At 42.1% G+C, this 12,500-nt stretch overlaps 1 protein-coding gene across 1 annotated transcript in view; it reads left to right on the top strand.

The window, feature by feature from the left end:
* The window catches only part of LOC139643215 (phosphofurin acidic cluster sorting protein 2-like), a gene marked incomplete at its 3' end in the record, with an annotated part of 37,599 nt that extends 25,738 nt beyond the window's left edge, over positions 1-11,861 (top strand). The window contains exons 14-23 of the mRNA XM_071518405.1: positions 154-258; positions 429-535; positions 1,568-1,722; positions 1,826-1,936; positions 3,459-3,561; positions 5,208-5,240; positions 7,048-7,090; positions 9,924-9,969; positions 10,318-10,417; positions 11,665-11,861. Coding sequence (XP_071374506.1) covers positions 154-258; positions 429-535; positions 1,568-1,722; positions 1,826-1,936; positions 3,459-3,561; positions 5,208-5,240; positions 7,048-7,090; positions 9,924-9,969; positions 10,318-10,417; positions 11,665-11,861 — 1,000 coding nt within the window. The remainder of the gene's footprint in view (positions 1-153; positions 259-428; positions 536-1,567; positions 1,723-1,825; positions 1,937-3,458; positions 3,562-5,207; positions 5,241-7,047; positions 7,091-9,923; positions 9,970-10,317; positions 10,418-11,664) is intronic.
* Positions 11,862-12,500: the final 639 nt, after the last annotated feature.

Here is a 12,500-nt window from a genome sequence, read left to right as displayed (position 1 = left end):
TAGTGTTAACTGTGGCATGAGGAATTGATTTTAGCTTTAGCTTTCACCTGGAGCAACCAGCTGCTGATGCTTATCCTGAGTGTGTGTGTGTGTGTGTGTGTGTGTGTGTGTGTGTGTGTGTGTGTGTGTGTGTGTGTGTGTGTGTGTTTCCAGGTTGCCAGGAAGTCTGTGTTGGACCAGCTGAACCACATCCTGTTCTCTGATGATTTGCTTCCTGATTCCATCATCCTGATCAACACCACAGACTGGCAGGGACAGGTCTGTCTGTCTGTCTGTCTGTCTGTCTGTCTGTTTACCTGTCTGTCTGTCTGTCTGTCTGTCTGTCTGTCTGTCATCTCTACTTGAAGATTAAAATTCCTTCCTCTTCACAGATATCTCTGTGTGTCTCTCTCTCTCTTTTTATATTTTTTTCTCTCTCTCTCTCTCAGTATCTCTCTGAGGTTCTCCATGGTGACAGCCAGCCAATCGTGTGCACCGTCTCAGCAGCTGATGTTCAGGCCGCCTTCAGCGCCGTCATCAGCCGGATCCAGAGATTGTAAGAATTATTATCTGGTCTTATCAATACCTGATACCTGATCAATACTTGGTTTCATCAATACCTGCTCAATACCTGGCATTATCAATACCTGACCAGTATCTAGTCCAAGTACCTAATCAGTGCTTGATCTTATCAATACTTGATATTATCAATACCTGATTAGTACCTAGTCTAACCAGTCTGCGATCAATACCTGGTCTTATCAGTACCTGATCAAAACTCGGTCTAATCAATCCCTGATCAATATATGGTCTTATTACTGTAATACCTGGTCATATTGGTATTTTATCAATACTTGGTTTTATCAATACCTGGTCAACATCTGACCATATCAATACCTTATCAATACCCCATTAATGGGACTAGGTAAGGACAGAGTAAGGGAATAATTAAGGGATGAGTAAAAAGATTAGTTAAGGAGAACTTGAGGGATTTTATTATCTCTTATCTAATTATTTATCATGAGAGGCTTTATTCATTTCAAAATGTCATTTTTATGTTTAAAGTATTATTTTGTTGTTGTGTTTTCCAGCTGTAACTCCAGACTCCTCCATATTAAAGTATTATTTTAATGGCTTTTCTCACAGACTTTATGGGCAGAAATATGTGTCACTAGAAACTGAAATTGAATTATTTATATTTGAATTTGAATTGCTCAACTTGAATAATTGCATTAAAAACTGAATTTGAATCACATAATTTGAATTTGTATTGTTTAACTTGAATAATTGCATTGAAAAACTGAATCTGAATAGCATAATTTGAAATTGAATTTATTAGTTTGGAACTGAATTCCAATAAACTTGAAACTGAATGTAATATTATGAAATTGAATTTGTTTGCTCTGAAACTGTATTCAGTTCTCACAGTTCAAATTCAGTTCTCGTAATTCAAATTCAGTTCTTGCAATTCAATTTCAGTTTACTGAGACACACATCCTGGTCGTTGAGGAAGAGCAATCGAGTGCAGATTAACAGAACTATAACATAGACTTCTCCATACTAAAGTATGATTTGAATGTGTTTCCAGCTGTAACTGTAACTCCCAGACTCCTCCCACGGTGAAGGTGGCGGTGGGCGGGGACCAGACGTACCTCAGCACCGTCCTCTGCTGCTTTGTGGAGCAGCTGGCCAGCAAGACGCCTGATTGGCTGAGCTATGTCCGCTTTCTGATCATCCCTATCGGTACGCTGGGTTTCGGCCAATCAGATTTCTCTGTGGTCTCAGACAGTAGATCGGCTAGCCGTGAACCTTCCCGTGATGCTTCATCTCTGTCTCAACCCTCCAGGACCCCACCCGCTGGCCAAGTACCTGGCCTCCCTGGACAGTAAATTCAACAGCCTGTTCATGGATGCTGGCTGGAGGGAGCTGTTTGGACGCCTGGACCCCCCCCCACTAGGTAATTAAACCTTAACTCTTCCCTGGTAACACTTTACAATAAGGGTAAATTAATTAAGGGTTAGTTCATGCTTAATAAGGTATTAATTTATATATTATTTAATAGTTTATAAAGATGACTATTAAATAATGTATAAATTAATACCTTAGTTAACATGAACACCATTAGTAAATGATTACCAGACACATTAGTTAACTGTTATTATGTTATTATATTAATGTACCCTTATTGTAAAGTGTTACCTCTTCCCTTAACTAGTCCCTTAAAGGGTAAGTTTGTTGATTTTGTTCCTATATATAATTAGTCTGTTCCATCCCTGTAGTACTTGGACCCACAGACAGTATTGTCTCCAGAGTCAGCTGTCAGTTGAAGCTCCGCTGCCTCTTGCTGCAACAATGTTGAACAATGAATGAACGATGTTTGTCAGAATATCTCCAGAAAAGCCGTTTGTGTCTCCACAGACAGTCGAGCGGAAACACGAGTCAGTTCCTCCGTTACGCAACTTTCACTAATCAGGAAATGCTGAAAAAGGAATAGAATCCCGCACACGGTCTATACGTTTACGACGTTTCGGTCCGACAGTTCTGGACGGTCAGGTCAGATTGTAAACAGTAGAGTTCGGTAGAAGACGATCCGCTGAGTGGAAACGGTGTGGTGACGCTGCTTTCCGGGCCGTGGAGAGAAATACGTCGGTCGTTTTCGTTTTCACAGACTGACTTTTCTGGAGATATTTTGACAAACAGTTTGGACTCATTGTTGCAGCAAGAGGCAGCAGAGCTCGCTGCTTCAACTGACAGCTGACTCTGGAGACAGCCCCGAACCCTAACCCTAACCCTAACCCTAACCCTAACCCTAACCCTGTCTGTGGGTCCAAGAACTACGGGGATGAAGAGACTAATTCTATATAGGTCCAAAAACACCACACTTATCCTTTAACTACTGATGAGACTTTAATGATCCCTGTGAAAATATTGCTACTGCAATGGACCAAATGCAGGAAATGCAGATTTTCATTCGAAACAAAGACTACATCAGTACTGAGTTTGAAACCGGATACTAACCAACTACATACTGCACTAATCAGTCTGTACTGCATACTGTTCACTCAAGTGATGATACAGTATACTATTACCTGCAGACTGTTCAGATTGCAATATACTCAAAATACAACACAGATGGAAATCAAAATGAACCTACTTTTATCCAATAACATAATACTACTCCATACCTGGGGATGCGCATGCCACAACTCCATGCAGACTTGCCAAAAATGCGCATAAACAGCGTAAATTTGGGAAAATGGAAAAATCAGCTTTGTCAGTCCCTGCCTGTGCCAATGCTCAATGCCCATGTGCAGTTTCAGATTGATTGGCCAAACCATTGAGGAGCAAAATGGATGCAGAGAGACAGACAGACGGACAGAGTTTTCCTCATTTTATAGTAGGATATAAGTTTGTAAATTAGATGTAGATGTAGACTTTTTATTGTCAGATAATCTAGATGTAGACTGTCTGTCTGACAGATCCTGTTGGTGTGGCGGGTCGGGTGTCTCAGTATCTGTCCGGAGCTGCAGTTTCCCACCAGTGTCCGATCTCAGAAGCCATGCTGACCTACAAACACAAGAGGTACATTCACTTCGTTTTATATTTTGGTTGTTTAACTGACTGACAGTGAGTGAGCAGGGAGGCGTTCAGTGTCTCTCTCCAGCACAGGTCAACAGGACGCTCGAACCTGAGACCTTCTGTCTCTCGAAGGTCTGCAGGTTCGAGACAGAAGACAGGTACGCTGCACCCAGGTGCTGCTGCTCGTTAGGTTCTACATGTATGAAGAGATGGAAACAACATATATGTGTGTGTGAGAAACATTTACAGACTAGCCCTCAATAAAAAATAACTTATTTTAGAGTTATACGTGATAACTTGGCACGTCAGCAGCTACTCTGGTCAGAATTCGCAACTGCACTCGATTTTACTGCCGTCGCACTTTTAATGACATCAGACATCAAAGAAGCCTGAAGAGTCGGTTGTTCAGAGTCTCATGTTACGGAAGCGTATCTATGTTCCCAGGGTCCTAGGTTCCCAAGGTCCTATGTTCCCAAGGTCCTATGTTCCCTGGGTCCTATGCTCCCAGGGTTCTATGTTACCAGGGTTCTATGTTCCCAAGGTCCTATGTTCCCAGGGTCCTAGGTTCCCAGGGTCCTAGGTTCCCAAGGTCCTATGTTCCCAGGGCCCTAGGTTCCCAGGGTCCTAGGTTCCCAAGGTCCTATGTTCCCAAGGTCCTATGTTCCCAGGGTCCTATGTTCCCAGGGTCCTATGTTCCCAAGGTCCTATGTTCCCAGGGTTCTATGTTCCCTGGGTCCTATGTTCCCAGGGTCCTAGGTTCCCAAGGTCCTATGTTCCCAAGGTCCTATGTTCCCAGGGTCCTATGTTCCCAGGGTCCTATGTTCCCAAGGTCCTATGTTCCCAGGGTTCTATGTTCCCTGGGTCCTATGTTCCCAAGGTCCTATGTTCCCAGGGTCCTATGTTCCCTGGGTCCTATGTCCCCAAGGTCCTATGTTCCCAGGGTTCTATGTTCCCTGGGTCCTATGTTCCCAGGGTCCTAGGTTCCCAAGGTCCTATGTTCCCCAGTTCAATATTCTGTTAACACACATTAACCCTCCTATTGTGTTCGGGTCAAATTTGACCCGTTTCAAGTTAAAATATTTCATAAATATTATCCAGTTTTTTTTTTTATTGGAACAAGGCTTCAAAACAGCTATATAAACACAACAAAACCAATGGTTATCATTTTATTTGATTTTGAAGGTCTCTAACGCTTCTACTCTTTGAAACAGTTGTGGTCAGGGCTCTGGGTAAATATCTACAAGCAACCGACCTAACCCTAACCCTAACCCTAGAACTGGGGAACATAGGACCCTGGGAACATAGGAATGACTCCCATGTTACGCTGATGGTTTCGTTGGAGCTTGGAAAGGCAAACTGCAACACTGATAGCAATTAAAAGTGAATGTTTAACCGCAAAAAAGTCATCACTTAGAGCTTTAATACACACACTCCCATGTAGAAGTTGTTTGTGGAGACAGTAACCTGTCACTGACTGATGTTGACATCATCGCTGACATCAGAGGTTCCTCCATGTTTCTGTTGGTTCAGATGAATCAGTTTCTGGAAAAAACAGGTAACTTCTCTCTCTCACTCTCTCTCTCTCTCTCTCTCTCTCTCTCTCTCTCTCTCTCTCTCTCTCTCTCGCTCTTCTTTCATTTGCATTCAAGGAAGCGAAGCTTGTATTTTGATTTTTACATCAGGTATCTCTGACTCCTCCCTGCTGCCATGCTGCCCTCTGCTCTTTTGACCTTTAACCTTTGCCCTGCACGTCCAGCTCTCCTTCGCACCATGCCTGATATTTGTCTAACTACTAACCTCATCTTGGCCTGCGCTGAAGGTTTGGCAGTGTCTAACCAACATGTGGACTGTTTGGTTTTGGTTCTGGTCATGCTGTGCTGATGCTGCAGTCTGTTTGGTTTTTGAGGACCTGAATGGAGACCTGATGTTGATCCCTGGCATGTGTTTTCTGACTAGAGCAGGCTGAACCATTTCCCTCTTAGTAAAAGTTAATTTATTGTTAATATAATGGCACCAAGGTGTACGGAAGCCGAGGACGGCTGTGCTTGCAATTATTTTTTTTAATGCCGTTATCTCGAGATCACAAGTTAATTATCTCGTTATCTCGAGAAATCAAGCTTTGTTATCTCGAGATAACGAGATAATCAACCCGTTATCACAAGAAAACAAAATGTCGTTTCCTCTTATTACTTATAATGTTTATCAGAGATCAGGAGTGCCATGCCAGCATGCATAGATGGCGTCTTGACAACTGTAGCAACTGATTTAAGCAGAAAATGTCAGATCAAGGAGTATCCATTATTGATCAACGCATCAGACTGTACTTCAATCAACGTCTAACACAGGCAGAAACTGCATTTTGTCTTTCTGTTAGAGATAACATTCAATTCAGTCCTCGTCATTTAAGGAGAAGACTAGCAGTTATGAGTCCTCCCCGACAGTCATGACAGTGATCTTGAAGGCTGAAATCAGGTGTGATCAAATGAACCAGACACTCATTTTCGAGTTCTCCATAATTATCCTGTGATCTCGAAAAAACAAAAGTCGTTTTCTCGTGATAAATTATCTCGTTATCTCGAGAAATCAGCCTTTTGTTTTCTCGAGATAACGAGATAAATTAACCGGTTATCTCGAGAAAACAAGCTTTGTTATCTTGAGATAACAAAATAATTAACTCTTGATCTCGAGATAACGGCATTAAAAAAATAATTGCAAGCACGGCTGTTCTTGGCTTCCGTAAAAGTGACAGCTATCTGGCCTAACAGGAATTCAAATGTGCAAAACTAAGGCCATGGTTACTACTTTCAATGTGACCTTCCTCATCCGATGTCCACTATTAAAACATTCAAAACATTTTTACTTTATTTTCAGAGATTAGTGCTTGCTAGTGCAAGTCAATGGGGTGTGAAACCATTGCTTTCAATATGCCATTCAAGTACTTTGAGACAGTTCTGTTACGTATTCTTACTGTTACTGCAGCTGTGGAAGTATATGGAACGGCTTGAGACATGAGGCTTCTGTAATAATTCCTCTTATAAAGAAAATTCAAGTCGCACACTTCTCTTTTCTTTTATTTTCGTGCTTTATGCGTCACCCTGATGAAGGCCATGTAGCTGAAAATGTTTGGTGGAATGAATAGAAACTAAAAGAAAAGGGAAGAGTGTCTTTCTGGGTCATGGCTCTAACTCAGTCATTCATCTGTGATGGACCCACAAACCCCAGTGACAAACCTGTTCTCGCCTCCTCCTTCATTGTCCAAATAAGATTGCTATGGAAACCCTTGTCCTTGATTATGGTGCCACTAGTCATATCATCGTCTGTTGTATCACATCCTGTTACATCACATCCTGCATTGCAGTATTTGAAGGAGAGAGTGGAAAAAACTGACTAGTTACTTTGTTTGGTCTCTCTCAGAAACGTTAATATTATACTACTCATTCATTCATTTCTGTAGTTTCTGTGGCACTAAACTGTCGTCTTGTTCTGCAGCCCTGAAGAGGACTCCTGCCAGAAGTTTGTTCCATTTATTGGGGTAAGAATACTACTACTACTACTACTACTACTACTACTACTACAGCTATTATTGTCCCCCACCAAAGGGGGGACTATGGATCGGTCTCTGTCCGTTCGTTCGTTCGTTCATTAGTTTGTTAGTTAGTCACACTGTAACGTTGACTTTGTGCCGCTAGGGGGCGGCATTGACAATGAATGGGGACTCAGTGGTAAAGCAGGTCATACAGTTAAAGTTATCATACAATGTGGGGGACAATGAATGGGGACTCAGTGGTAAAGCAACACAGTTAAAGTTATCATAGGTAACATAATAGTCTACACACGCTACACACTTCAGACTGGGTTGATGTGTTGAAGTGAGAGTCAAACCTCTAACCACAAGACACTGTAGTTATTGTCCAGTTGTTGGACTGTTGTTCTGTTATTGCATCATCACTGCACTACCACTGTGCCTCAGTGTTCACTACTTATATCATATTACCACTTACCTACTGTGCAATACCATATATCACTTATCATTAAGCATTTATATTATTCATAACACTCACGCTCCTGGTGTTGTATGTTATATTATATATTGTATTATAAATTGTATTGTAGTGTACATTGTATAATGTACGGATTGTATTTATTGCGTATTGTATTTCTTATATTTTGTACTGTATTGAGTAAAAACAGGACAATTACAGTTACTACATTTCAAGATATAACTTGTAAGCCTAATTCTGAAGAGAGTAGGCAACAGAAATATATGGTCAATCTGTCCTTTCATTGTCCCATACCAAAACGCTTATACAATTTCACTCATATTTCAAGTTCACTCAGCAATCACTGACTGACCCAAGGGTGGAACTACATCACTGGTGGGACAACATGTCTACTATGTGCTTGTTAATACTGCATCTGCTATTACTGCCACAACTACAACTAATACTAGGCTACTAGCCTACTACCACTACTAATACTACTACTGCTACTGCTACTACTACTCAATACCAAGATGGAACAGGGAGGAAGTTCACTCTCCGAAAAGTTATAGCACTATACATATTTTTGTCCGGTGAGGCCGACAAAAGGTCAAGTTTGATTATCTTTGGAGAGGTAAGGCACACTTAATCGTATACTGGTTGACAGTGTCACCAGAGTGAGAGTTGCTACTCAATACCAAGAAGTAACGCCGCTTGATTCTGTGTTTCCTTTAGGGGGTAAAAATATCTTTCTGTTTTACTTGATTTGATTCTTTTAATGCAATGCATTTTGCTTGTTCTTTTATATGAATTTTATCTTTTTCACTTTGTCTCGATGCTTTTAATGTTTTATGTAAAGCACTTTGAATTGCCTTGTTGCTGAAATGTGCTATATAAATAAACTTGCCTTGCCTTGCCTTGCCTTACCATTACCACTATTATTATTTATTGGGTTAAGTATTTGACTGCTACTAATGCTACTACTACTGTTACCTAAAAGGCTACCACTGGTTCTGGCATTATATGCACAGTTGTTATATGGGATATACAGTATATGTATGGGAACAGTTGTTAGTCACTATTTAACACTGCATAATAAAAAGTCATAAAAAAAAGAAAACAACAACAACAATAATAATCATGTTAAAATTGGAAATGCCAGTGTGAATAGATAAGTTGTAAGACCCAGAGTTTGCTGAGCAGACAGGTAATGGGGGTATTGACCTTATTCACATGGCGGCCATTTTCAACACACAGGGTGGGAAACTGCCCAGCTATGCCCAACTCTGTCCTGCTGTTGTAAGATGCATCATAGAAACTTTCACAGATTCGATAATAAAAACATATTAGATACAAATGGATCTCAAGAATCCGGAGGGATATGGGTTCACATTTGGCTCATTATACTACTAGCCAGTGGTGGAAGTACTGAGATCTTTTACTTCAGTAAAAGTAGCAATACAACAATGTAAAGATACTCAATTACAAGTAAAAGTCCTGCATTCAAAATCTTACTTAAGTAAAAGTACATAAGTATTGGCAGCAAACTGTACTTAGAGTATCAAAGTAAACGTACTCATTATGCAAACTGTCCCCATTTAGAGAGTTATATTTTTCATAAATTATTGGAATATTAATACTGATTTATTGACATACATGTACATGTAAGCAGCATTTTAAAGTTGTCAACGGGAAGCTAATCTTAACAATTTAGCTGTACTTCTGGGTAGTCTAATCTATAACAATGCTATTTTATAGTTATTTTATAAAGATGATCAAATGTTTTAAATATAAAATATTGATCTGAAAAGTAACTAGTAACTATAGCTGTGAAATAAATGTAATGGAGTAAAAAGTAAAATATTTCCCTCTAAAATGTAGTGGAGTATAAGTACAAAGTAGCATCAAATGGAAATACTCAAGTAAAGTACAAGTACCTCAAAATTGTACTTGTACAGTAAATGTACTTAGTTACTTTCCACCACTGCCACTAGCTACCTGAGTCTAGCCAGCTAGCTAGTAGCTAACTAACTAGTAAGTTAGCTAGCTAACTTCCCTGCTGAATTCAAGAAGATGTTGTGGCTGTTGTTCCTGAGGTTTCTGCTAATTTGATAACTGTTAGGTCTGAAGTCCTCACCCACTTTTATCTAAATGCCAATCGTTAGAGGTTCAAAATGGCCGCCATATGAATACGGTCAATTCCAGAGTTTAGGGGCCTTAAACCATCACATCTGGATTTTAGTTTGGAATAAGAGAAGAAGAAGAAGAGGCCCAGGGTCAGAGGAGCTGAGCGACCCAGACAGCAGGGGTCAGAGGTCACAGAGACCGGAAGCTGCCAGGCTGTGAGGCCTTGTGTGAACTCTGTGTTTCTGTTTCTGTCCTCAGCTGGTGAAGGTCGGCATCGTGGAGCAGAACCTGCTGTCCACTTCAGGTAGACTGACTCCTCACCTCCTCACCTCCTAACCCCTCACCTCCTAACCCCTCACTTCCTAACCCCTCACCTCCTCACCTCCTAACCCCTCACCTCCTAACCCCTCACTTCCTAACCCCTCACCTCCTCACCTCCTTACCTCCTCACCTCCTAACCCCTTACCTCCTCACCTCCTAACCCCTCACCTCCTCACCTCTTAACCCCTCACCTCATTACCTCCTGTCTTTACTGAGAGCGATAGATAGATAGATAGATAGATAGAGATATAGAGAGATAGAGAGATAGATAGATAGATAAAGAAAAGGAGAACCAGTGTTTTTTATTCAACCTGCGCCTCTCTCCCTCCAGTGGACTCTGATGACATCATGCTGGGATCTCCCCCCGCCCAATCAGGAGGGCCGACCAGCATCACCTCCACGCCTCCTCCCTCCCCCTCCGCCTCCACCAGGTACTTCCTGTTTCCTGACACTTCTGTCTGCTGCACACTACTTCCTGTCTGCAACACACTACTTCCTCTTTGCAGCATGCTACTTCCTGTCTGCAGTGTGCTACTTCCTGTCGGGAGCAGGGGGTAGTAATGAATGACTGGCTGCTTTCTCTTCTTCTCTCCTCCTCTTTCTCCTCTCTCCTCTTTCTTTTCTCTGCCTATTTTCTCCTCCATTCTTCTCTTCCTCTGTCCTCCTCTCTCCTCTTATCTCTTCTTCTTCTCTTCCTCTGTCCTCCTTTCTCCTCTTGTCTCCTCTCCATTCTTCTTCTCCTCTGTCCTCCTCTCTCTCCTCTCTCTCCTCTTCTCTCCTTCTTCTCTCCTCCTCTTTCTTTTCTCTGTCTCTTCTCTCTCCTCTTCTCTTCTTCTCCTCTCTCCTCTTCTCTTCTTCTCCTCCTCCTCTGTCCTTTCTCTCCCTCTCCTTTCTTCTATTTTCTCCTCCTCCGTCCTCCTTTTTCCTCCTCTGTCCCTTGGCCTCCTCTTCTCTCTCTATCTCTTCTCTCTCCTCATGTGTCTCTCCTCCTCTCTCTGCCTCTCCTCTTCTCTCCTCTGTCCTCCTCTTTTTTCTTTCTCTCTTCTCCCCTCCTCTCTCTCCTCCTGTCTCCTCGTCTCTCTGGCTCTTTCTCTCCTGCTCTGTCCTTTTTCTCTCTGCCTCTCCTTTTTAATCTTTTCTTTCCTCTCTCTTCTCTTCTCTTCTCTTCTCTTCTCTTCTCCTCCTTGCCTCTCCTCTCTTATCTTCTCCTCTCCTCTCTCATCCTCTCCTCTCTTCTCTTCTCCTCCTATCCTCTCCTTTACTCCTCTCCTCTCTCCTCCTCTCTTCTCTTCTCCTCTCCTCCTCTCTCTCTCCTCTCCTCTCTCCTCTTCTCTTCTCCTCCTATCCTCTCCTCTCTTCTCCTCTCCTCCTATCCTCTCCTTTACTCCTCCTCTCTCCTCCTCTCTTCTCTTCTCTTCTCCTCCTCCTCTCCTCTCTCCTCTTCTCTTCTCCTCCTATCCTCTCCTCTCTTCTCCTCTCCTCCTATCCTCTCCTTTACTCCTCCTCTCTCCTCCTCTCTTCTCTTCTCCTCCTCCCCTCCTCTCTTCTCCTCCTCTCCTCTCTCCTCTTCTCCTCCTATCCTCTCCTCTTCTCTCTCCTCTCCTCTCTCCTCTCCTCTCCTCTCTCCTCTTCTCCTCCTCCTCTCCTCTCTCCTCCTCTCCTCTCCTCTCCTCTCCAGCACTCCAGGGGAGGTGATGGGTCTGCAGGTGGACTACTGGAGCTGTCAGGGAGGAGGAGGAGGAGGAGGAGAGAGGAGGAAGGAGGTGGGGATGAAGAACACACTGAAGAGCAACTTCAGGTCTCTGCAGGTCTCCAGGATCAGTGGAGGAGAGCTGATGAGCATGACAGTGGTGACGAAGGAGAAGAACAAGAAAGGTCAGGAGGAGGAGGAGGAGGAGGGGGGTGATTAGTGTTGGGCAAGTTACTTGGAAAATGTAATCAATTACTCTTTACTTATCACTCATTTAAAAAGTAATCACATTACTAATTCTTCACCAGCAGCAGTAATTAGTTCTGTTCCTTGTTCCGTTACTTTGCATATTTTCTATTACTAGTTTCTCCCTGAGTTTCACATGATGATGATGATGATGATGATGATGATGATGACGGTGATGATGATGATGATGATGATGATGATAATGATGATGATGATGATAGTGATGATGATGATGATGTGATGATGATGATAGTGATGATGATGACGATGATGATAGTGATGATGATGATGATGATAGTGATGATGATGATAGTGATGATGATGATGGTGATGATGATAGTGATGATGATGATGGTGATAGTGATGATGATGATGGTAGTGATGATGATGATAGTGATGATGATGACGATGATGATAGTGATGACGATGATGATAGTGATGATGATGATGGTAATGATGAAGAAAGTGATGATGGTGATGGTGATGGTGATGATGATGATGATGATAGTGGTGATGATGATGACGATGACGATGATGATAGTGATGATGATGATGATAGTGATGATGATGGTAATGAT

The sequence above is a fragment of the Centroberyx affinis genome, unplaced genomic scaffold (assembly GCF_046629955.1).
Source record: "Centroberyx affinis isolate AG114_WGS23_722 - 3 ecotype Tasmania unplaced genomic scaffold, CSIRO-AGI_Caff_v1 ptg000580l_1, whole genome shotgun sequence".
NCBI classification, from domain to species: Eukaryota; Metazoa; Chordata; class Actinopteri; order Beryciformes; family Berycidae; genus Centroberyx; species Centroberyx affinis.
This window is presented reverse-complemented; position numbering and strand designations above follow the sequence as displayed.